This window comes from Acipenser ruthenus, chromosome 1, assembly GCF_902713425.1.
Source record: "Acipenser ruthenus chromosome 1, fAciRut3.2 maternal haplotype, whole genome shotgun sequence".
NCBI classification, from domain to species: Eukaryota; Metazoa; Chordata; class Actinopteri; order Acipenseriformes; family Acipenseridae; genus Acipenser; species Acipenser ruthenus.
The window spans coordinates 27,086,245-27,113,609 of record NC_081189.1 but is presented as its reverse complement, the minus strand read 5'-3'; the positions used below and the strand labels follow the sequence as shown (position 1 = coordinate 27,113,609).

General features: G+C 35.8%; 1 protein-coding gene across 4 annotated transcripts in view; it reads right to left on the bottom strand.

The window, feature by feature from the left end:
- LOC117409376 (peptidyl-glycine alpha-amidating monooxygenase B) overlaps nt 1-27,365 on the bottom strand; it is a 96,592-nt gene that overhangs the window by 28,233 nt on the left and 40,994 nt on the right. For 3 of the 4 annotated variants that reach the window (XM_059022860.1, XM_059022873.1, XM_059022869.1), the window contains exons 6-15: nt 24,642-24,733; nt 24,268-24,351; nt 20,291-20,339; nt 19,507-19,574; nt 17,325-17,405; nt 16,721-16,797; nt 11,392-11,495; nt 9,996-10,192; nt 9,485-9,556; nt 277-594 (exon numbers count right to left, since the gene is read on the bottom strand). In XM_059022860.1, coding sequence (XP_058878843.1) covers nt 277-594; nt 9,485-9,556; nt 9,996-10,192; nt 11,392-11,495; nt 16,721-16,797; nt 17,325-17,405; nt 19,507-19,574; nt 20,291-20,339; nt 24,268-24,351; nt 24,642-24,733 — 1,142 coding nt within the window. The remainder of the gene's footprint in view (nt 1-276; nt 595-9,484; nt 9,557-9,995; nt 10,193-11,391; nt 11,496-16,720; nt 16,798-17,324; nt 17,406-19,506; nt 19,575-20,290; nt 20,340-24,267; nt 24,352-24,641; nt 24,734-27,365) is intronic. The other variant, XM_059022877.1, reaches the window with a different exon arrangement.

Sequence of the window (27,365 nt, the reverse complement as noted above, 5' to 3'; positions counted from 1 at the left end):
TTACTGTCCATTTCATTTGCCATTTTATGAAACTGGAAAAGAGATTCTTCACCATGTGTCCAAACCCCAAAAATATCATCTACAAACCAAATGTAATCTAAAGGTTCTCTTTCCGATTTTCTAAGTAATTGTTCTTCCCATTTCCCCATGTATGTACTGGCAAAATGCATTCCTAACTCTTATAGTCTTTTATTATTTTCGATGATGTAATGACAACATAATAGTTTGTATCTAGATTCATAATGAGCATGCTGTTTTAACAAGTCCCCAACCCACCTGATTTGCGGACATTCCCCATGCTAGCCCCAACAGATGTGGTTGGTTTGGTTGTCAAAATCCTGTTTCCAGGAGGTCTTACAGTTGACTCTAGTTTGTGGAATTTGTGAATTCTGTCTCTTATAAGAATTGGATTTGCCCTCTCCTCGTATTCGGCTATCTCTCTTTGATCAGGCCAACCTAGATCCTTCTTTTGGACTATTTTATCAATTTCTGCCACCAGGTCCGACTCTGCCCTCTCTGTAGGGTTATATTTATGCACATGGACCACATCCTCCCTTTCTCCTAGCAGTTTGGAAAGAAGGGAATAGAAGTCACCTGCACAGAGAGAAGGAAAAGAAAAAGGGAAAGACAAGAAACAAAAGGCTGTAAATATAGTTAAGATGAGATAGAGCAGAATAACAGCAAATATATTATTACATATTTAGACAGGAGATAGCTGTGGTAGATAAGAATTAGGAAAAAGGAATATTAAAGATAATGTGGTGCAGGTGTTTTATATCAGACCATGTAAGTGTTCAATCAAATAGGATTCATGGAAAAACACTGGGCTTCAACTAGAGAGGGAAAACCCACTAGCCCAGTTTATAAACTCTCATGTCAGGCACCCAAATAAATTCATGCACTGGGAGTCAAGGTTTTATTGTAAATTAAAACTGAAAATTATGAACAATACACATTTTGTAGCTAGTTATCCAGGAATCATGAAACCTAGAATTCTTACTGATCAAGAACCACAGTGGAACAGACAAGGTGTGAAAACAAGATACTGAATATAAGATGTACTTCTTTGGTAACTGTAGGTCAGTGGCATAATTAAACATAGTATGGAGTAGTCCAACACAATGTATGGCACTGGTGTTGAAGACCTTGATAAATTAAAGCACAAGTGCTGCTAAACGTTACTGTAATTAGCAAACTAAAGGCGAATTAGCCAGGTAAAACATGGAAAAGTTGTTGGAACCTTTGGTTTCATGACAACATTGTTCATGGAGAAAGAACCTTCTGTGTACATTTCAAAATACCTTGCCAGAATATTCGGCACGTCTCTGTACATGTGTATAAAGATCTAGATCGATACAGTAGGTTATGGTTCCACTTCACATAGCAATACTGAACATAAATATGCATTTTTAAGAAGGTTTCGTCTACATGTCAGAGTATCTCTAATCCTTTGTAAATCTACACAATCTTTAATATTTGGATCAATCTATCACATATCCACTTCTTGGATTATGCAGCCTTTCAGAAGATTTAGATTTCAAAATGTAAGCTTTATGCTGTTAACAAAATGACGACAATGAAAACCACCTTGTGTGTGGCAGGGTAGATTCCTGCACTTGAAAGTTCACCTTTCACCAGCAGGGGGAACAGGAGGAACCTGTCCATCCAGCAAGCTCGGGCAACTACGGGGTTAACAGGAGTCGGCCTGTTAGGAGGAGTTAACATATGTGATGAAGACATGGGTTCCAGGGTTGGTGATGTGTGCATGCCAAATAGAACATGTGCGCAAAAATTCCCACTTTTATCACCTCATGTTTCTCCATGTGAGGAATGATGCAGATAAAGACTTATGATTTTAAAGTTTGTTCAAGGGTTTTTCACCCAAAAAAATTATAATTGATGTAAGCCATTGATACAAGGGGTCAAGTAAACCCCCTTGTTCCACTGCAGCTGAAATGACCCTATAGTGAAAACACTGTTAATGTAATTTTTTTCATTAACTCAAGTAAAAATTGTAATTTTGCACTTAGTACAGTACATCTTGGAAGAAAATGTTACCCATCCAAATTGCCTAGAGGCCAGGCAATTATTTTGCACTATGGCCTATGTAAACTTAAGAGCAATGTAAATTTCTAAAGACATACAAATAATGAGCCACAATCATGATAATGAGGGTCACAATGATTGCCGCCTGTACATCGGGCTATTTAGAGGCCACACTTACAGCCCAGAGGTGAGGGGAGTTAGGAGTATTGAGACCAGTAGGTGCTGTATGAGCTTTGTGGAGCACGAAAATCAAACTAAACAAAAATAAATAAATAAATAAATAAATAAATAAATAAATAAAATGTCAGAGGAAGTCCTCTTGGCGCACAGAAAAGGAAAGAAAAGTTTTCTGAGGAGCGTCCTTACAGCTAAGGTCACTCAGCATGAAATTGAGTTATTTGGGAAAAGCCTTAGCCAACATCAGTTATGCTACCAAAGAGACCATATGGTCCTGTATAGTGGAGAAAGTCAATGCTGTCGTTGTTACCACGAGGACAGTCAACCAGGTGATGAAAATGTGAAATTCAGCTATTAGGTCTAGAGTGACTTGCGGAGTGAGACGATAATGCCTTACCACCGCATCCTCCAGCATCCCAAACAAAGTGACCGTGGGTTTAAATATGCGGGGTCTTCTCCATCTTGCCCTTCTCCTCAGAAGGTTTTCTGGCCTGTCCTCAACAAGAGCCAAGTCTCGCCGCGTCCGGAAGTGTACCACAGCAGGCATCCTGAGGCCAATGACAGGTCTCTGAAGGTGTGTGGTTTTATACAGCTCTTAATTACTCGCTTCTACAATGGTTTGCACCTTGTAAGAGGAGGTGCAAAGTTTTTGGAGGGTCAGCAATTGCCCAAGTGCAAGGCAAAAATCCTTACATTCCCTTATAATGTTTGCGCTCACCATGATCATTTCTTCATTTGAATGCATTTCAATATAATTTAAAACAGATTAATGATGGCAAAGTGCTAATTTGATAGCGGGTGAAGAATGCCAGGTGAAAACCTTTTTTTTTTCTTTTTAAAACACGGTTTGCACATGCAAAACGTCGATTGTGGCTGCAATATGGGTGTTTTACAGCCGCAAATCACTTTGCACGTATCCTTACATCAGCTTCTATGTAGCTAGGTCTATTCTTTACTTTAGTATATTTGTTGTAAACAAACAAAAAAAACAAATAGTATAGAAAAACAACAATCCTAAAGGTTAACTGGAGTTAACATCACTACAGGATATTTACAATGGTTCACTGTTGTTTATTGCAACTATAGCTTTACCAGTACTCATACCATGTTTATCACAGCTGAATAACACTGACAGAAATATCTGTAAAGTCTGTAAGGCAAAACACAAGATGAATATAAATGACTTGTTTTCAAATAAAAATACATGCTTTATTATTTCTGTTGTAACCTGTATTTAAATGTGTTGTGTTAAAATATAAAATATGGTGGTAGAGTTTACAGGGCTTTCTCATTCTCACTTTGTAATAATATTCAGAGTTTGTCTTTTATATTCTCTTTAAATTAGTTAACTTTATTGAGTAAACCAGCAATACAAATGAAGCAAAGCTAAGGTCATTAAAAGCATCTTACAGAAGGTTTGCCACCTCATTCTTTTACCTTTTATTCTAACACACATCAATAAAATCCCCATTTGTTATTATACAAGCAACCTCTGCAGATATTGATTATATGTCACACATTTCCCCTAACACAGCAACCTACAACAGCGGCAAGATGAAATTTGTGCACTTTAAGCTGATATAGTGATCACTAACAGGACGTAGTGTACTTATAGGATGCCAGATTACTGTAGTGTAGCACACATTTATAACTAGGTTGTGCTTTCAGTCATCAATAAGGGTATTAAAAATGTCACTTCAACATTGTCCAATAAATGTGTCATAATTTATGTGTTATGTGTTCTAATAAAGCCACTATCCATAAAAACACATTTACTTTAGAACATCAATATTAACTTTAGTATATTATAAGTAGTACAATACTAGATATCTTATAATAGTCGAGTGTTGCCACCTCTAAAAAACCTCAATTCTAATTGATTGAAGGCTCCTTACACATTCTGTTGTGTTTTTTTTCCTATTTCCTAGTACACTTATAGCTGCTGCAACACAGTTTAATCAATCTTCCTGCACCAAAGGTCAACTTGCATGGCAAACACTCCCAGACTAAAAAAGGCTAACAAATTTAAATTTGTTTCACACAAACTCGGTATGACCTCAGATACTTGAAAATGAAGTATTACATGGCACACACACAGGAGATCTAAAATATGTTCACACCAAAACAGCAATATGTAACGAGATGGTAATGATTGTTTGAAAAAGCAGACCTACAAATCAATGATCACAGGACAGTAAAAGAAGCACACGGTTCCATTTACTCGAGAAGTTCTGAAATGGTAACCCAACAACGGAAAGTTAAAAATGTGCCATGAGACCTGACAAACAGCATTGTGTTTTAATGCTAATCTTGGAGAAGCAGGGCAATGCTTCTCCCTTTCAGACTCTGAGCACTCTGTGATATACAAGCTTTATCCAGTCCTTATTTATTGAGCTCATCTATCAAAACCAGCCCTGAAAACACCAAGAGACAAAGAGAAAGCCATTGAATGATAGACACAGAATTTGTTTCCTAATAATGGCAAAGGCAAATATAGAGTGATTTATCAACCTGTCAGGATTCAGGTTACAGATCTTTTTAATGGCAGAAGCACACAGATCCTAAGACATCTGGGGTTCCGTATGGGGTGCAATCTATTTCTTCTTTTTCCCTAGTACCAGGAACACTAACCAATTGTCGAAATTATTACTGATATCTGGTGGGATCTCTTCATTAAAATATGCTAGGGAAAAATAAAGAAATAAAGCTGGAATCCATGAGGCAATTTCATACAAAGAAACTAAATTAATAACATAATGATTGCAACATAATAATCAACTCTGCAAATCACAGTATAAAGCCGTGGGATGTTTTCATTTCCATGTAGTTTTTTCTTTGTTACTGATATTTTTTGAAGGTCAGCTGACACCATGAGGTGATATTATGAATGTTGACTTGTACGCTGCCTGTAGATTTGTACTGAACAGAAGTTTGATGTTTTCATAAGGATTTACAATGGAAACTAAATGATATGCAAGGGCTGTACTGTCTCTTACTTTAACTAATATGAACATAAAATGTAATTTCCTATGGCAAAGGTCTACCTGTACAGTTTAAATCCAGGGTTTTATATTCAATACAAGCTAAAATAATCTGTTGGATTTGTAAATCAAGTACAGCTACTGCAGATGCAAGGGTATCTCCTGCACAGATTACAACTTTTCAGATAAAAAATGGTTTACATCTATTCAAAGTAGGTCATATTTTAGTTTGACATATTTTCCCCTATGCTTGTGCTTCACTGATTCCCCCCCCCCCCCCCATCTAGATATCTTACACAACAGAAGATACTGTTGACATAAACATGTCACCTACATTAAAATATCACTTTAAACATTCTGCCTTGTGTCATTATTGTCAAAAGCCCGAGTCATAATCCTTGTGGCCTTGTTGTCTGCAATAGTATCTAAAAAGAGATCCCCATACAGTCCGAACTGGATTTAGTTTATCTAGACTCACCATATGTTTGTAATAGGCTCAAACAAACATTGCATAAATCCAGTACCAGACATACAGTGATAGGCTAACTTCCAAAACAAAATAAATAAATAAATAAATACATACATGAAAAAAAGGTTCCTGTCACTGACTGCGAGCACTTCTGTACAAATGAATGGTTTTGTTAGTTATACACAGAATGCTAGAATGAGTAACGCTTGGGTCAGCCGTTTCCAAAACAACATGGATTTCTGCATACCATAATTACCATCTATATACTTGGCCAAGGCTGCTTGCTCTAAGTATAAGCCGAGATAGTGGTGTCAAGGTTTGAAATGTACTCATATGTATGTGGTGTTCATACAGTATGATATATTTTGCCAATTTTTTGTCAAAGAAAGATGTGAAGATCACCTTTTCATAAGTATTTAATGGACGTGAATATTGGTAAGAAATTAGTCTATGTTATCTTTCAATTACATTTCCAGTTTACTTTCCTCAATTGCACCAAGGTAACACTGATCAGCATTACAATTTGAAGATTTAATTCAACATCATTCCAGTCATTTTCTTAGGAAGTGTCAGCACGATAGAGTACCGAAATAAAATTAAAAAACGTGACAACAGGTGGACAGACAGCAAGCCACAATTCTTGGTAAAAAAGAATGATCTTAGCAAGCTTAATCACAAATAGGACATCAGTTTCCTAGATATATGTAACAATGTAAGTGTGACATAATGATAGACAAAAATCCCTGATACCTTAGAATTATGATAGATACTATAATATATGTCACACCTTCACTATGTCCTACAGCAGCACTATCTAAGTGGGGGATAGAAAGTCTCCAAGTATGAATGGTACAGTTCAGATTACTGCAGTACACATTTATCATTGCAGGATTCTTAAATGTGTAATACGGGTAGCCAACGGTTTAAAAAAAGAAGATTACAAAAAATATATAATTTAGCATTTTCTAATCACAAACCCCTAACCGTTTGCTGTTGATGTTTTTGTTGAGTAGACTTTCAATAATGTTTCTTGCAACACCACAATATCACATCTTGTTTCAAATGAAAGAACCTGGGATGCCTATAAATAAATAAGGGCGTAAATAGGGAGAGGAAGGGGTGATGAGTTCAAGTTTGTTTAAAATTCTATTAAATGAAGCTCAGCAACACTTTAGAACTCTTTGACAAGTGGATCCATACTGTTTTATATTCACTTCCCAAATGATTTACAGTACTGTAGATGGCAGTCCTTACACCAAGTCAGCAGATTTAAGCAATGTTTTACTCAGAAGATGAGAAACAAAGTTAGTGTGTATGAGCTTCTTCTTATGCAAAATATGTATTCATACATTGACCTGTCAAACATATCCAATTGACACATTTAAAAATAGCATATGCAGACCTAGAACTGCCTACATACACAAACAGTGTTCTGAACACTTGTGTTCGCTGTAGGTCTTCCATTTTGTGTGAAGTGTAATAACCAAGACTTTCTTAAATGTTATCCCATATTTTCCCTCATTTGTTTTCCTGTTGTTTTTTGTTTCCCAGAATCTATTTAGTTTAAACGTTTAACTTTTGTTTTTAAATATGAAAGCCTTAGTGTACAGTTTATTTCTTATTCAATATTTCTTTACAGTGTTTTCCTTACACAAAGAAATTATGCACAAATATATGTTGCACGGATTTATAAAAAAGTGATTGTTAAAAATCTAAATATCAAAAAAAATGTAGACGAAGAATTTGGTTGAATGAATTATGTAGTACGCTGTAAAGGTTAGAGAACGCAAAAGCAAGCTAGCAAGCGCCAAGTCACAGAAATAACAGGCACTATTTGATGGAGTGCTCTGTATTAAATTTTCAGTAATATAATGTTTTTAACAGTATCTGTGACAAACCAACAGAGACTAGCTTTTCAGTTTCCAAAAGCCATACAAGCTTAATCACAAGTGCCAGTGAAAAGGTTAACAAGCAATATTTTCCCCATTCTAGCTCTGCCTCAAGAGTTGACCCTCATCTGACTCTATGAACAATACGCCTCTTTCACCATATTTTAATACTATTGCTGTCCCACTGCTTTGCCAACCAAGCCACTTTTAAATTCAAGTCCATTTCAGCGTAAAAACTGCAAAGCTATTGTGCATCTGCTCACAGGCACAATGTAATAACAATTTTCATAATGAAATATTACAGAAGCACATCCATCCATCCATCATTTGAAAAAGCAGTACATATTAGCTTAATTATAGTAGCAAAATACAGAACAGAACTCCACAACGTGATACTCTCAGTGACTTGGACTAAGGAATTTCCATCTCAACGTTCATCACAACTGGAGATATAGTTAATAAATATTTACTTGTATCCATGTACTGTGCCTCAACTACAAGTTTTGTGAAATGCAAATAATCAGAATACTGTGGTCTTGGAATGGATGAATAGAATAATATATTGGGATCCCAATTTTGAGATCAGTCTGCTTTGTCTCTCACAAACGTATTTCAAGGACAATGCTAACCTTATATTTTCCATTTCACGGTGTATGCATGTGGACAAGAATTGGTTCACGAAAAGACTCTGCAGTGACTGGGAGTTATAATCCTGCTGTGAGCACAGCGTGAGTATCTAGCATCAAAGAGAAAGAGTCTGATAATGGCAAAAAAAAAAAAGATTAATCCAAAAATGGCCTCTAAAAACATGATGGTTGTTAACATCTGGAAAATGTATACGTAAATGTAGCGGGTGGTCATATACAATGAAGAAGAAAAATTATATTGCACTAGAAAACACAATGGATCACTATAAACAAAGTATTTTCTCTTCCACATTTCTTTTAAAGGCTGCTATCAAAATAAATCTGAAACATTTGTCCGTGGCTATGAAAACTATCACAACATTACTAATGTGTTTGGTACTGGAATGGGATTACAGAATAACCGCAACACCCACACCCAGATGATAATTGGTATTTATGAAATGTAGATCTCCCACACATATTCAGTCAAACAGAGCCCCTAAAAACAATGTGAAATGATGTAACATTGCTGGTGTACCGTGTCCATGGTAACAGAGGCTTCAGACTGCCTATCCTTGTGCATCAGTTACATCCGTGGTCTCAAAGCATATGGCTCGTAAAGCTGGTCAGTACAAACAGTTACCAAATTGTGCAGCATCACTATTTTTTTTTTGACCGTTCAAATAAGCTGTGCATATCTATTTGTATTATTTTTCAACATATATATTTTCTGGTGTCACAGGAATTACAAAATGTTGCTACAAGAGTTATGGATTATTTATTTATTTGTGTGTGTAGAACATAAACAGAGCAAGATAACTAATCTTATAATCACAGGATTTGAAAGTACTTTCCATAGGAGTCAAAGTATGATTCTAGGCATGTCAGGGCATACCTACTTATAGGAAAACAGTATTGAGCAGCTTGGAGTGAGATAATATGAGTGAGACATACTAACAAGATAGAGGAACAACAAAGCAGGGGTAGGTGTTTAACCCCCAAAACAATCTATTTAGAAGGTTACATCTTTTTTTTTTTTTCTCTAGAAAGGAAATGCATATATACTTAACCAACTAACTTGGTGTTTCCCTGTATGAATAAATGCCATTAAACTGACAGAACCCAGATTTAAATTAACATCTATGGCACTGGCATAGCTATACAAAGTAATGGTTACTATAGAAAAGGATTAGGGTTTTCTTCCAGTTTCTCTAACAGGTTTCAGTTTGACATGCATCATTTTTTTTTCTGATAAGGATGAAATCTATATTGCAGTTTCACTTATGGTAAACTCACCCTGGTCTAGGACCTCCTCCTCTTCCCTTTTGGGCTGCTGTAGAACAGAATCTTCCTTTACAACTTTAGGATCTAAAATGTATTTGTACAGTACATTATAAAATGACATAGTTACCCTTCCACTACTAGTTCACTCCCAATTAAAATTTTGTGGAAACAATAAAGTAGATTTTTTCAAAATGTGGGTAAAAGTAACATATGCAGGCCAGTAAATGTAAGGGCCCAGGTAATATATTCATAAAATGTGTTAATATCGTATTATCTTAACATATTAACCAATTTCACTTAAAAAATTAAATAAACAAACTTTGGCACACCCTCCAATTCCACAAACACATACCGTACTTCACGCCTGCACATCTGTACCTCAAAGAATCATAAATAAATGTCTGTAGAACATTTGAGTTGTCTAGGCATCTTATATCCCCAGAAAGATCATTGTACACATTACTTTGTAAAACAGTAAAACGTACTGTTTTGCTTGCTATCCCTGGTAAAGAATATATTTTACCTGTGTGAGGTCCATGTCCATGCATCATCATCATCATCTCCTCAGGGCTGACCGGAATTGGAATGTTAGCCTCTTCAGGAATATTTCTGAACATGTCATTGTTACCACCTTGCATGCAGCTCATGTATGGAATAGCTTGTTTTGCATCCATGTAATACATGATATAGAAATTGCACATTTCATCTGCTGAAGTGCTCCTGTCGACATTAAAAGAGACACAAAAAACAGCAAAGTACGTAAATCATTAACATTATTTTAATATTAATTAACATTAACAGTATAACCAATTGTTAGTTAGTAATGCAAATAGTAGTTCTTTCTTCAACTGTTTCTTCCCCCCCTCCATTCTCATTCAATATGTACCATTCTATACAATTTTAATTAGTTATCACAGACAGCAAATAGAGGCACGGGGGCGTTCTATTTACCACTTGGAAGAATACATCAATGTCTACTTTCCTCACCGGTGTCATGAAACATTCATTTATTCACCATGGCAACCGTAATGACATGGAAGAGACACGCAGACACAAAAAGAAAAAGTTCCAAAAAAAGAAATGGGTTTTTCCATGCATTAAAAAATCAGGTTCCCAAGAGACTACAGGAAGCAGCCATTTCCTTTGCTTGGTGATGCTTTTACAAGTCTCTGGGCTCACATTGTCAGTGTACCTGTCACAGCCTGGAACACCACTGGAAGGTGACGGAGGGCTGGAATTACAATGTTTTTTTTTTTTTCTCTGATTCACGAGACGACGCCAAAGTGACAGTAATGACATAAATACTTAGTTAAAAGTACAGTTAAAAGGCTTACAATGCAGTGCTGTCTGTGTCATATCTACAGCTTCACTTCACACATAGAAAGGACAAGAAAGAAAATGTATACCAAAAAATAGATACAAAAACAAAAAAAAAACTACTTGTTACTTTCAGGAATATGTAGCCGTTCTATTCTGTTTCATTAGAACAGCAAGCTAAATTGCTGAATGTATTTGGCATTCTTGTACATGCAAAGTATTCTTGACTTGTCTGACGAATTATAATATTTACCAGTACTCAGAGAACTGCATAAATGGCAAACCATACAGAAAAACTAAATGCTTACCAAGGTACTGAAAACGCAAACCACATCTTAAATATGATGTTATATATATATATATATATATATATATATATATATATATATATATATATATATATATATATATTTCAATTATAATAATGGCTTCTTCAAACTGAAAAATAGGACTTCCTTTCTGTTAGTGGGGTACATGTCCAGTGTTGTCCACCAACTTTTTTGTGCACTTACATTTTTGAGGATTAAAAAAACAAACTCAACAGGAAAAAATCCAATGAAGGCCAAATAAAAAAAATAGGTGAATCAATTTAAAAAACTCACCCAATGTATGTAGTACTTGTCTTTCCCTCCCCTGTAAAGACACATCTAGCAGCTACTGTGTCTCCATATCTGATATCAACAGCACTGCTTACTGGGTAGAATGCCTGTGGAAAACCAGAAATTAAACCAGTGAAGGCATGAGCATAAGGTAAATCAACAAACAACAAAAAGTGTTTACAAGTAGGGTTCACACGAAGTAAAAAATGCATCAGGTAGAGAAGACAAGCACAGGAGCATGTCAACTAGATATCCTAATAATGTACCATAAAAAAAAAACAACAACCACCACACATGCTCACATAGATCTGTCTAATCACCTCTCAATAGCTCAATGTGTGGAATCAAGATTTTGGCACCCACTACTCAATACCTGAGTCTATGCAAATCATGCCTCTACAGCAGGGGTGCACAACATACGGCCCGCTGACTGCTTTAATATGGCCTGTAAGGACTTTTATATTATAAATGAAACACGGCCCGTGCCTTTAAGAAAATACACCCTGTCAAAAAAATAATAATCAGAAGTTCTACGTCAGCCACCGCTCACTGGAAACAAGTAGTGTTCGAAAGAGAGAACCCACACGTGACTCACACCCAGTCTACTAACAGTGAGTGTGAGTGGTAGACACCTCAAAATACCTTGTATCATGTTAGCCAATATAATTACAGTATAACTTGACAGACAGATGTGATTAAAGTTTAGAAGTGTGTGGAATATACACAAGCCCAGCCCGTTTGGGTGGGATTCTGTCATGGTAGCCAATAGTAATACAGTACAGCAGACCTTGGAAAGCATGACGTAAGGTTCGGAAACAGGCGCCAGCTAGATGCTAAACGGAAGACAGCGATTCACGTTTATGGTTGTTGCTCTGCGATTATTTGAGGTAAAATATTTTTATACTTTCACAAAACTATGGTAGGCTGCCTCTGTAGCGTCTGAAAACATGTCTCTATGAAAGCCATGTACAAGTAAAAAAAGAAAAATTGATCTTGAAAACAGAAAATTTAATCCAGAGTGGACAGAAAAATATTTTTGCTGAATCCAAACCTGTTGTCCATATGTGCCTCATTTGCCTTGAATGTGTCACAGTTGCCAAAGAATACAATATACGGCACCATTATGAGACAAAACATCCCAAAATACAAAGAATTGCTGGGAGAAGCACGAACAAAAAACTGGAGTTTCTCAAAACACAACTACTGGGACAGCAAGGTGTTTTTGAACAGAAAAAAGAAGGAATCTGAAGCTGCTACATAGCAAGTTTCAACGTCGCGCAGCGAATTGCAAAATCATCACGTCCTTTTACCAGTGGGGAATTCGTAAAAGACTGATGCAAATATGTGATGCTGTTTGCAAAGAAAATAAAGATTCAATAAAGATGACTATGCAGAGACGCATAGCAGACATGTCTGGAAATAGCTATGATCAGCTAAAAAGCAAATGCAAAAATATTGTGTATTTCTCTGCTGCTCTGGACGAAAGCAACGATGCCACTGGTACAGCCCAACTTTTAATTTTCGTTCATGGAGTGACAGAAACATTTGAAGTAAACGAGGAGCTGGCATCTCTTGTTTCTCTGCATGGAAGAACCACTGGATCCGACATCTTTAATGCTTTTAAGAAAGCTGTTGAAAGATTTTAATTTGCAGTGGGATAAATTGGTGGGGGTGACAACCGACGGTGCTCCGGCTATGGTTGGCAAGACTAACGGTTTTATAGAGTGTTTAAAAAAGCACATCGGGGATCGAGCTGCGCTACTGAGGCACTGTATAATACAGCAGGAGGCCTTGTGTGCAAAATACCTGAAGTTTAAAGAAATTATGGACTTTGTTGCATCCACCGTTAACTTTGTTCGCGATCTTTGAATCACCGTGAATTTCAGTCTTTTTTGGAGACTATCAGCGCCACTTACAGTGACCTGATTTATCACAATGAAGTAAGATGGCTTAGCCGAGGGAACGTCCTTTTCACTGCAAAAAGAAATAAAACATTTTCTGCAAGAGAAGGGAAGAGACACGTCTGTTGTGGAAGAAAGCAACTGGATTGCTGATCTGGCTTTTTTGACTGATATCACAGGACATTTAAATTATTTAAACCTAAAGTTACAAGGAAGTCAGCATCTCATTTGTGATTTGTTTGAGGCAGTGTGTGCATTTGAAATGAAATTAAAGCTGTTCACAAACCAGATCGATAAAGGGCAGCTGACACACTTTGAAACATGTCAACAAGCCTTTCCGCGTGAAGAGACATATAACTGGAAACGCCATGCAAGTGTCCTGAAAGAACTACATGGGCTGTTTGCCAGCAGATTTGAGCAATTCAAGAGCGAGCGAGTCTCTTTTAAACTCTTTGCGGATCCCTTCTCTGTTGATGCAGAAAGTGTACCTGACGACCTCCAGCTTGAAGTTATTGAACTGCAGTGTTCCACTGCGCTGAAGAGCAAACACAGGGACCTGCCTCTCCTAGAATTCTACCCATCACTGGACCACAATCAGTTTCCTAATCTTAGCAGAGAAGCTTTGAAATTGCTGTCTTTGTTTGGAAGCACTTATATCTGTGAACAGGTATTTTCCCTTATGAGGCTAAACAAGTCATACCTCAGAACAAGTCTGACAGATGATAACCTGCATGCAGTGCTTAGAGTAGCCACCACTTCACTGGAGCCCAATATCCCTCGGCTGGTAACTGAGAACTGCAACATCTCCCACTGATTAATTGGACTGCACCCCAGAGTGAATGCAAGTACTAAAAACTTAAAGTTCATTGTGAACTTGGCCAGTTGTCTTTTTCGTGATCTGGCCCTCACTAAAATAAGGCTGTGCACCCCTGCTCTACAGGAAGCCTCTACAGGTGTTATAAAATGGCAAAAAAATAACAACAAAAAAAAAGAAACAAACAAACATCGATTCTTTGTCAGCACTTTCTCTATTGTGTCCTCTGTTTCTTTTGCAAAGTCGCCGACTCGCTTGTATTTTTCCACAGGGACCTAGGATGCAATCATTCTTAAAACAGTACTGAATCAAATTGCTAAGACAAAACAGCTGCGAAAGGTCACTGATGAAGTGAGTTCAGGCAGCCCATGTGTGTTGTCTGCAAAGCTACAGATTACACAGCTAATATTTAGGATTTGCTTGGTAATCTGAACAAAAAAAGAAAGTGTAAACAAGTATATCAGTAACACATATCCTCTCCCATACTGAAAATACAAAATGACAGCTATGGCATCAGTACAGCATCGCACTTCCATAGTAGATGTAAAAATGTCCATCATTACATTTGCATGTTGTACTTACTGTACACCAGTCTCTTTATATTCCTAGATTCTGATATTCAAAATAACTTGTTCCATAGAATGTCCTTACCAGGTGTAGATATACTGACCGAGCTTCCATAATTCTCCAGAATATAATAGACCTACTCTCAATAACTTGTGCCAAGGATGTCATTCCCATGTTTCATCACAATTGGGTTAAGTGGTTCTCTCATTATTTGTTAACATGTTACTGCAGAGTATCAGCATCCCCCGCAGGGGACAATAAGTGCAGTTTAGCACAATCCAGTTAAAGCTATACAAGAATTCAGTAAGGTTATGAATGCATGTAATCTTAGTTTGCAATGTCTCTCTACATTATTAGCTCTACTTCTGGGTGTCCACCTCAGGGTATGAAATAGCTATTTTATGGCCTACAGAACCACTCATGCCAACCCTAATCTTCATGAATTCTGTTTAGTTTGATGACACGTTCCAGTTCCTCAATCCAGTTCATCCTTACTTATTGTTTTAGTGGAGAGTTACTCCAAGAGGTTATTCTCTCTGAAATTTTAAACACCATGTATAATTAATTTCAATGTTAAATCTTTAAGCAACGCCTCTTGGAGCTTAAATGTGTCGGTTTTCATAATGCTATGACATGAGAAAGGGGGGAGGGGGGCACTGCTGTTATCCTGCACCACAACAATATATTTCAACATTTGAGATTATAATATCTAGAATGTGATCTGTCACTCAGTGCGTTTACATGACCATAAGAATTCCGATATTTTTCGAAAACTAAGTTTTCCGAAAACTAATTCCGATATCAAAAGTCATGTAAACACAGTTTTCGGAAAATGTATCGGAATATACCTTAGGTCAGTTTTCGGAAAACAGCACCTAGAAATTTCCGATTCAATTCCGAAAACAAACCAAATGTATATCATGTAAACACACTTCTCTGAACACTTATTCTGATAGCGTACTGCACATGTGCAAACTTTGACCTTCATTCCTGCACGTGGTTTTAGAAAACAGAGAAAGTAATAATAATATGTAGTCAGTCTGCATGGATCCATTTGCTCCGTTATTGAATCTTATTTTGTCATATACTTGTACTTGCTAGAACCGAAGTCATTGTATTTTATCTTGCTCTTAATTGTATTAATACTTGTACTGTGATTCTTGAAATGTATTTTTGTTTACGACTAAGTGTATAAACTGTAAGTGCTAAGAAATTAATAATAATAATAAGTTAGGGATAAGTAATATTTGTCCGTATGTATTTTTTTAATAGCCTATACTGAAGCAGCACATGTTTTCCACCTTTAAAATTACGTGATAATTTAAAATAATGTCTGCAAAAGAAACTGGTAATATAGAACAGGATGAGCTGTTGGAAAGGCTGGTTGCACATTGTGGGGAATCTAAAAAGAGGTATAGGATAGTAATCTTTGAATTTAAGACCTGGCACTTCGACAAAGCACTTGTTATTGGATTGGTCTCCATTCTATCGCAGAGAAAATGTCTGTTCAAATCGTACTTAGGATACTACAGTACTTTGCATGCGAAAATATCCTGCGTTTTCCGAAAACTTCCTGCGTTTTCCGAAAACTTCAATCCATGTATACAGTTGAATTCTAATTAGATTTTCTATCGTTAAATCACGTAAACACAGAAAAGTGACGTTTTAAGAAAATCAGTTTTCTGATTCAGTTTTCCGAAAACATTTGTCATGTAAACGTACTGACTGATTACATCTTATAACTTATACAGATTGATATATCTGCTGCATCATACAAGATATCTGGTTTGTAATGATGCCAGGCAGCGATTTTAACCTCTAACCGCTGTTCCAACGATAAATAATTTAAGATCAAGCTCTGTTTCAAAGCAGGCCTCTTGCTGTCCCATTTGGTAAAGTAGTCAGCCTCTCTAATGCAGAAAAGTCAACCTCCATCAGTTTCACTCAAGTGAAACAAACAAACGCACATCTGCCTCTTTCCCAGTCTTTTCTTTTTTTTATCAAAGCCAATATTAAAATGTCCTCATTAAATGGAAATGAAAGCATATACCTGGGGTAATTGAGGACTCTGTCTGCCAATTAAAGTCCACTTCCCATCTCGTACTCTGTATCCACTTACCACTTTACCTGAAAAGGTAATAAAATAATTTGGTTTACATAACATCACGTCATGTTGTAACTGAAATACATACCAGTGCAAACAAGATGAATGAACAGCATTTAAATCACATCCTAACTTACAGCTGCTGTGTCCCATGATCACATTCAATTTTGGACCGAAGTATGATCCCTGGGTGACTGTGTACTACAAATGCTTTCCAGTTTGTTTTCCTTCTTGAATCAAACATTATTTATTCATTGATGTATGAATATTAAAGCTATTTTGTAATGTAATTGACTTTTTACTATAATACACAAATAAAACACAGATTTTGGTCTCATTAAGTTTTCCCTAACTGATCATTTAAAAGGAAATCAGGCAAACAGTTTGAACATCCAATTACCGGTACTTTTTCCTGTCAAATAAGCAGGTACAGTAACTTTACTGAGCTGTTCTAATTTCCATTAGATAAAATAAAGCAATTTCCCTTAATGTCATTGAATATTGACAGTACAAACCCTTGAATATTCTCAATTCGACAAGACATCCTTACCTAAACGATGTGTGTGCGTTCGGAATGCAAAAGGGTAAATTGGATACTTCCTGTACATGCAGGCAATGTCAGCATTAACAACTGCAAACAAAATAAATGGAAATTACTGATAACCAAAAGCACAACATCAACAGATATCATTAAATAACTAAACCATTTTTAAGATATGCAAACCCAATGATCAATGCCTTGCAACTTACAAACTGGATCTTCTGGAATTATGAAGCATATCTAAACAAATATAAATGTTACTGTTTCTGATTGTCTATGTTCATATAGGTTACATAAACATTAAATAATAATAAGAAGCAGCCCTAAAGGAGTTTTTCACTCCCAAATTGTGTTTAATATGTCTGGGTTAGAAAGCAACGGTGTGTTCAAATATGTCCAACAGCCAAACAAGTTTTGGACCATACTTGAATACCCTGTAGTGTGTTAATATGCTGATAAACTGGCACCCCACTGCCTACCCCACCCCTACCAGTGAACTGCTTGTCAAATGAATGAAGTAGAGTAGTTCTGAAAGTTCTGAGCCATGCTGGTATGGTGGTATCTTTGCACAGGTTGGAACACTTGTTAGCCAATAAGATTACTTCCTCTATTCTTGAATTTTATAAACTTGGTTAACAGTATATTACATCTTTATAGGGTTAATCCTTTTTCAGTAATGGCAAACAGACAAAAAGAGAGAAAACATATTCAGGCAAGAATACGTTCATACACAGGATAACAATGGGACAACCATCCAGGTTAACAAAAATGATCAATAAACATATCTTCATTTAAAAGGCTGGTCTTTTTATCTATCAGAAATGTCTTCTTTCTACATATACTTCTGTTGTACAGTGGGACTGGAACATAAATAATTAATGTCTATCAACTTTGACATCCTATGGTTATATTACTAAAAGGACAGCCACAGCAGTTGCAAACCACACAACATGCTTTTTCTCATCTTAATTAATTTTTCCCCAGATTGTCGGCAAACACATTTCAGCTACAGAGACTTCCTCTACGAGGCGATGTCCACAAAACACCATTCTATAAAATCATGAATTTCACACACAAACAGTTTTTTCTTGTTTTTGAAAAACCCATCACACAATTCTAACATCACCACAGCAAACATCTAACCTTTTCTTCTCCTCAGCTGGTGCACAACAAAGAAAACCAATAAGAATTCATAACCTGCTGCTATTTTTTGGCTTGTTTTCTACCACAAGATGGGCCGGGCAGTTTTTGGTCTGTCATTACTTCCAAGACCAGACATATCTACCATAATATAAGTGTCTACCATAATAAACATTTAAATGATGATTATTTTATATGCAATAATATATAATTGAATGTGTACTCAGCTTTTTTACACTGCAAGTTATGGAACAGGCAATGACAATGAGGATTAACTAGGTTGAGAATTGAATAGTTACGGCTTTCAGAACAAAAGGGTGTGAATGTTAGTATCGTATAAAACACACAATGCTTTTTAACACTGTTATTGAGCTGCCTGTAAATCTCTATTTGTTCTGGACGGGGTTAGACGATCACAGCTTTTGAAATTTAATTTCATCCTGGAAATACTTGAACAAACATGTTCACTGAAGGCAGAATCTATTTACATGCATTAATTAAGTTGAATCATTTTAGCGTTACTTTAAAGAGTCATGATAGCAATCTTTGTAGGGAATAAGATCACTGGCAATCCAAAACAAATCTATTAGGATACACTGCAGCAGTATACTTCTGACAATGAATTAAGAAAAGGAAGCTCTACAGGACATGGTGCTGAACACAGTTGGGGTCTTGCTTTGTTATCAATATGTAACCAAGCACTTTCTTGATCATCTATGCAGAGTGACATGGTATTTTACCGATAGACCTTATTACCAGGCCGTCTTTGAAAAACAGCAAGAAGCCAGAAATCATAGTTCTTTCATTTACAGTATAAAACAAATAATTGTGCAAAATCCCTGAAACACCAAATGTATAATTTGATTAAATACACTGTTCTTTAAACTAAGTACGGTCCTGGAAAATTAAGAGTAGCAACAACACCACAAACTCCAAAGCAGCATTATATTTTACTAATCACAATGTTCAATGTCAGATGGAACATCAAAAGGATGTAAATGCTGAGCAGTTACAATGAAAACGATAAATCAGTTCCAGGACTTTCACTCACCGTTTTTCCCTGGTGGTATAACCGTATCCACAGACATGAGGAGATACATGCCAGCAATCAAAGGCTGTCTGTAGCAAGAAATGGACATATTAATTTTTACAAAAGAACAGCTGTTACAATCTCTTACCCGCTCTGTTAAATGTATAAAACAATGTATTATTACACACTACTAGTGTAGAGTACAGTGAATGAGGACTTAATCTTGTTCAAAGGTACAAATAAAAAAAAAATGAAGCAAGAACATTGATTTTTTTAAACTAAAAACACTCTGTTTTCATAAAGGCCATTGTTTAAAAATCAGATGTAATGTTCAACTTGCTTTTGTTGACATCTCTGCATTTTACTTGATTTTACCCATATTACATAGGAGTACTACTCAGGACACTAAGGAGTTATACCTTATCAATAATGCCTCTAGCGCTCCTATGGCAATGAGACAGTTGTCTCAATATATTTTCTCGGGTTATCAAATGACACATACTAAAGCAGTATGATATCCACACTTTCCACACTAGCCCTCAGTATGAAGCATTCTGCAGTCACAGTCAGTCTCGCTCCTTACAACATCACATGGCATCAGCTTATAAACACTACAGTGAAGTGCAGTATTTACTTTGTATCCAATAGCAATGAACGTAATAATTTTACTATAAAAATGATTGTATACTTTTTAAATATCATTACATTTATTGGAGAAGAAAACAGGTATTTCATAAATATCTCCTTTTGTCCTTTACTGTAAATTGTGGTGTACAATGATGAGGATTCTTAAGGAAACACTTACGGTTTAGATGTCATTCTAAGAGAAACTCCTGAACAGTCCTTGTGGTTATCTGAAAATTAAAATCAATATTATTATGGTAAGGACAGACAATATACTGTTTAATGTTCTATATTAACGTCAGTCACATTGTAGTTCCTAAATAAATGGATATACATTTTCCATGTGGACATGCTCTCGTTATCAGAAGATCAAGGTTTAATAAGGTAGAAATAAAAATATTAAGGATACAATTAAAAACAAGTGATTTACTATCATTACTATCAATCAATATCAGCAACATGAGCTCACCAATTCACACTCTCAATTTCCAAAAAAAAACAGGAATATAAAATGTTTGACTGTACATATTACTCAAAATACAATACAATACAATACAATACAATACAATACATAAAAAAAAAATATTTACCAAACCGCGTTCTCAATCTGTGGTTAATCGCAGACATGTGTTAAATATATAAAAAAAAAATATTTCCAACTTTGGAGAATGTTAACAAACTTTCTTCCCAGGTATAGTGTATAAAAGACTAAAGTATGAAATAATGTGCAAATAGTCTAATAATCATACATATTGAATGAAAATAGTAAATCTCAACAATTAAAATAAGTTATTTTTTTAAATTATAATAAAAAATAACATTATAAAATTATTAATGTATTTAGCAGACGCCTTTATCCGAGGTGGCTTACAGAGACTTGAGTGTGTGAACTATGCATCAGCTGCAGAGTCACTTACAACAACGTCTCACCCGCAAGACGGAGCACAAGGAGGTTAAGTGACTCGCTCAAGGTCACACAGTGAGTCAGTGAGTGAGTCAGGATTTGAACCGTGGGGACCTCCTGGTTACAAGCCCTTTTCTTTAACCACAGGACCACACAGCCTCTGAGGTACTGTACGATTTATAAAGAAAGGGAACCAGATTAACACAATGTTACCAATGCTCTTACTTAAGACTTACACTATTTCTTTTTTATTCAGCTTGGAAAGCTTTTTTCAGACTGTCCTGGGATTTTGTGACTCATTGGATTGACAGTATCACATGAAGCTTTTCACCTGAAGCTCCCTAGCTTGACTCCAGACAGGTATTCATTGTGAGAATATCATTTAAAAAATAACTAATCTTTGTATTATTCATTTTGAGAGGGGGCGAGGGGAATGGGCAAACATATGTGAAATTAGTTCTGGTGGTCTCACCCAGATGTCCACAACTAAAGAAACCTCAAACACAATTTCCATAACCGAATAGACACCGAGGTAGACTTTTGAAAAGACCAACGATTAGTCAGCAGAGCAGGCGGAACGATCCTCTCGCTCCCGAGAGGGTACTCCCCTCCACCACCTTCCAAGGGCAGGACCGTAGCTTATTGGGAGGGACAGTAAGGGAAAAGTGTGCTGCAGCTGCCAGTGGTGTACCTGCTATGTGTATAAACAGAGGGTTTCTGCCCCCAGTGCTGTCAATTAAAAAAATAAAATAAACACAAAACAAAACACCAAAGCATGCAAGATGCATACTAATTCTGTTCTCATCTAAAAACCTATTACCTAGCAGCCCTGTTCATCATCAGGATGCCAGTACGGACTGAGCTTTGTTAATTATATTAGAGGGAAGATCTTCTTGCTAAAATCACTACAGTAGCTGTAATGCAACTCTTCTGGGACCGATGTCAAATACAGTATATATTAATAAAAAGTTAATCTTGTTAAAAAGTTCAAGCACAGGCATAAAGCCCTTTTCGTTCTCTTGTTAGCACGGAGCACCTCCTGGGTAATATGATAGGGATTTGTGATTGTGATTAATCAGTGTTTGAAAATCAATGAGGTTATTCATCTCAAGCACGACACTCAGCAGGAGGCATCTCACTTGTGCATGATGTTGGATTCTTTTGTCCAGGTCACCTAATTATGTGCTTTTCTTGTGCTGTGATACAAACAAACAGATGTGGTCTTTTTGCTCTTCAGGATCTGTTTTCTTTTGTGTTATGTCTTTACTCATCATTACAACATTAACATGTGGTGAGAAAAGGCTGTGCTTGCTGTGTATGGAGGTTTCAGTGTTTGCTAAACAGCATGGAGTGGACTAAATGGTCACTCTTTCCATATGATTTGCCAAATCAACAATGTCAGATTGCTAACACACTGCATCCAACTTATCAATTAATAAAACCATGACAGACAATAACATTTTGACCTTTCAATATTACACAACAAAAAATGAAAAGTATTATTTCATAAATGATTGGAAAAAAAGCAAAATAACCTGCGCTTTGTAAACAAAATTGTTCGTTGTGGTGCGTAGACATAAACTATAAAGAAAAAAGAAACAAAAAAGGTCTGCACTCAAAAATTTGAAATTATTTCCTTTATTTTAAATTAAAAACATGTTCGTGACTGAGAACTGCACATTTAAAAAAAAAATGTTTTAATTTAAAATAAAGGAAATAATTTCTAATTTTTGAGTTAGTACCTTTTTTGGATTTCTTCATAAATGATTGGAAAAAATATATATCTGGACAACCAAAACCAAAGACTATAATGCATCTTTGCTAAATCTCTGTACGTCGCCTTGGATAAAGGCGTCTGCTAAAATAAACAATCACCATAATAAGAATAATAATAATAAACTAGAGAACTCCTTAAAATGCCAACTGAAATATCCTGAGGAATGTAATGCATATTAAACATCTCAACTGTGAAGATCAGACACACATTAATGATGCAAGAAAAAGGCTAAAACAGTTTTTGCATTTACTCCAAGATAATGTTACGACAAGACACCTACATAAGTATAACTGAAATGTGTAATAAAACAGGAATATCTGGTTTGTCTGGTAGTTCTTGATCCAAATTGTAGTGTCCTAGTATTTGATCTAGACATTCAAGTCACTCTCTCAAGGGCAGACGTAGCTACATTACCCAGTATGCCTACTTTTCTTGTCTATCAGTAATTTGTCTGGGGGTCTGATGCAGTAACTGTTATGTTTACATTGCAATTATTGAGCCTACGTGCACTGGTACATGCCTGACTAACTTTCCAATATATTTACTGACTTATCAAATCACAGCGTGATACTTTTCTTGATTTCTGTGGCTGTGCTGCCAAGAATAAAACCAGTTTTATTACATGATCATGTCAGCCCTGTTCACAAACTCACAAAGATGTATCAGCACAAATCGATCTCCACGAGGTTCACATACTGTATAACACGGTGCCCCTAATAAGGTTACTTTTTTAAATGCTTTTTAACAAGCAGAGACACTCAATTATCTAACTCCTCAGACGACACACATTTTGTTTTAAAATAAGGTGTTTTGGATAATTGAGGTTGCTCTGAATTTACCATAGGCTGGATAATGGTGACATGACATTAGTGTGGATTATCCAGTGTTCAGAATAATCATGTGACAGTTGTATGGTTTTGTTTGCCTATCCCATTTACACAGGTATTCGTATTATTGCCTTTCTTTCCACACATTCACCTCAACAGCAAATTCCCGACCGCTTTACCTGCCTTCTTGTTAACTTCAACAAGAGAATTTAGAATGAGTAGTTTTCTATTTTCTATCATTCAGTGACATTACCAGACACAAAATTCTGCAAGTGGTAGCCAACACTTGAGATTAAAACATCTTAGACTAGCAAGACAAGGCTATTACTGTTAAGTCAACAGTAAGAGCTGATTGAGCCGAGAAAACAAGTGTCCACTCCTGCAGAGTTCCAGACTGAAGTGTACACTTGTTGAATACAGAATCAACTGCAGACTCACATCTTTATTCACCCAGTTCCCTTGATCTTCATGCTTTCATTTCAAACACAGCCTATGAAATTATTTAGATATGAAATCGCCAGCACAAATATAGCCAAAAAACAAAAACATGAATGTTATTCAGGAATTCTGTATGAATTAAAACAACTGTTAAGTAAAAAAGAAAAACACATTTCTGTTTATGCAGAAACAGGCATTATAAGAGATCTTACCCCGAAATGCTGCAATATCTCCATAGTGAATCTGAAGCACAAAATGTGTAATTCCAGCATCACTACCAACTTTAAATCCAACTCCTTAGAATGAGAAAAAAAAAAACAAGCATTTCAATAAACTCAACAATGCTTTGCTTTCTTATTTTAAACATTTGGGGATTTATTAATAATAAAAAAGGTTGTTTAGAGGTCTCGAATTTACAAACATAGCAACCTACAACTACTCAGAATCTCATGTTATCTGAAGCAAATGGAATGTCTCGTGGTCCGCTACTTTTGATTAATATGCATGCTAATAATTAGAAAATAAAGGCAGCAATCACATGAGCATAAAGATATGAACAATGATTTAAATGAAATGACTTTGGTACCTCGGGGTAATTTTGTCGGTGGAGCGTCCCTCGCCCACGCATACATTATGTTAGCTGTATCTTGACAGGTTCCTTGTACACCACCACAGTCCCTATTAGAGGAATATAGATTTGAGATAATGAATAATGGCATCAATACAGATAGTCCATATTGTTTTTGGTAATAGCAATGAACAAATGCAGATTGTTAACCACCATTATAGAATCAATTTAGTATAATATGGTCAACACCTAAAACACCGGTTTGAGATGGATGAGCTGAAACAGAAATGCAGCTTAGGCTTGTGACGACACACAATATTAACAACCTTGCGATGGTTAACTTGCTACATGAAACTGCAATCTCTCTTCCTAATGAAGGTAACGTAACCATAATAAATCTTCAAAAGAAGCACAAAGATCAATTGAATAATGCAACCTACACCTCAATTCAAAAACAAAAACTTGTATAATCATGTCTATTAGTTGCTGACAAGAAAAAAAGTATACATTTATATACATAAAACAGCTTTAAAAGCTTCAAAAACTAGATTTGAATAGCTAAATAGTTTCTTAATGACGAAACTAATAGAAAAAAAAAAAAAACGCTTGGCAAGGTTTCAGATGGACATTTAAAAGTAATTCTAAACACAACACTGAAACAGGTTGCAGATAACACTTTGCCAGTCCACACTTCCATCAAAAAAAAAATAAAAAAAAAATATATATATATATATATAAAATATTTCATGCACAAAGCATAACATTGCTAATATGTTTTAACCAACCAGCCTTCATCTGGAACTTTATTAGGAATAAATTGTATTAAAATGGTATTTGATCTTCAATCGATTATAATGGTGTTGCACCTCTACTTGCATCAATCGTGAACAACATTGGGATATCTGGGAGACTGATCCCAGAGGACTTTACAACCAGAACACTGGAATACTACAGGAAGGTACTGTATCTACAGGGACAGCTACTGACCTACTGTATCTACAATAGGTCAGTAGCTGCCCCTTACTACTTAATGCTTGTTGTATTTGCAATGAGATACCAGCCAGTTCAGCATGGCACAGACTGAAACACTAATCCACTATGTACCTTTGAGTCTAGTCATTTAAATCCTATTGCAACTAAGTAAGTATTTAGTTTGCAATTTAAACATGCATAATTATTCAGTGACGTGCCACTAAATTCTGCCAAAGAGTTTAATGTTATCACGTTACTTACAGGCAGTTTTTCTCCGAGACACAGTACCACTGTATTCATCTCTCAGCCATATGTGCATTTGATTATTCATTGCATGGTTCGGAGAATTGGAGGAATCTGAAGTAAATATTTAAAACGTATTATCCTTGTCACAACTAACAGTTGTTACATGTTTACTAATCTTTCGCATATTGTTGGCAAGGAACGGAGCAGGGCACACTGCCTTACCTCCACTGGCAATCAATTCATGGCAAACTGGCTTCAATACTGTGCCATACCAAGGCTATAATTCATTCTTATGCAGAAACTTGAAACCCTGGCCTCAACCATTTTATCTAATCATGAAAGTTCTTGTATGGATGATGTAATGGACATGCACATAAATAGAACAGGAAGAAAAAATAAATTATTTGTGTGGTCAAACGAACGACATTAACATTTTAAAAAAAGAAATTTCCTAGCAATTTCCTATAATAATTGCTTCTTTGAAATCAATTAATCATAGCATGTATGAAATCGATTAAATCACGTATCTTATATGTTTCATATGATATCAAACTGTGGTATTACACTCAAATATTCATTAATATATAATACATTAAAGCTAACTTGTGTGATTTATCAATTCATCTTTTCATCAATGAGTAAAACCTTATTTGCAAACAAGTCACTTTGACTTTCAAACAAATCTTCTGTCAGTGTTACAGTACAGCAGCATTGTAACAAAACAACAAGCGACATCTCAAATGTACTCTGAATGTCAATATCAAGGCTACTAAAGTTTTTATATTTTGAATTTGCTGTATTCCGCAGGATAACCTTGATCGCACTGATTGATTTCTGGTGTTGGGAACACTTTGGAAATATCAACGTTGTGGTCATTAAAGGTTGTTAGGAGTCTCAAAGCTAAGAGGTCTTTAAAAAGGGATTACTAACAAATAAATATTAAAGAAATTAAAAAAAAAAAACTATATATTTAATTTGTCATACAACAGCATCCTTATCAGTTGAACAAATCTGCAAAACTAAGGGACAGAAGCCGCATACTGTATGCCCTAAACCTGCTGTGCCACCGCCCCACACTGTTTATTTGTATAACGATCCCTTTGTCTGTTTCATTGGATACCGAATAAAATAGATGTCTCCCTGGGGTCAACACAGGAGAACCCTGCTCTTTCAAGAGACTGCAGAGGTTGCTATGGTAATGTGCACGTTTAATAGTGCTAGCTTGATAGAGGTTTTCTGCAGTGAAGTGAGACAACAGTGCGCCAACACGCATTCATTCTCTTATCTACAACAGCATATTGTGCAGAAACGAACCACTACATCTGCATTTATTATCTGAATTGTGTGAAACTGTATTGACATTTGTTTTCCATCTGCAATTTTTATTTGATTTTGCGCATGAAAAAGGGGTGTCTAGCATTCTACTAGAATACAATAATAATAATAATAATAATAATAATAATAATAATAATAATAATAATAATAATTTTTAAAAATGATTTATATTATACACATTTTCTACAA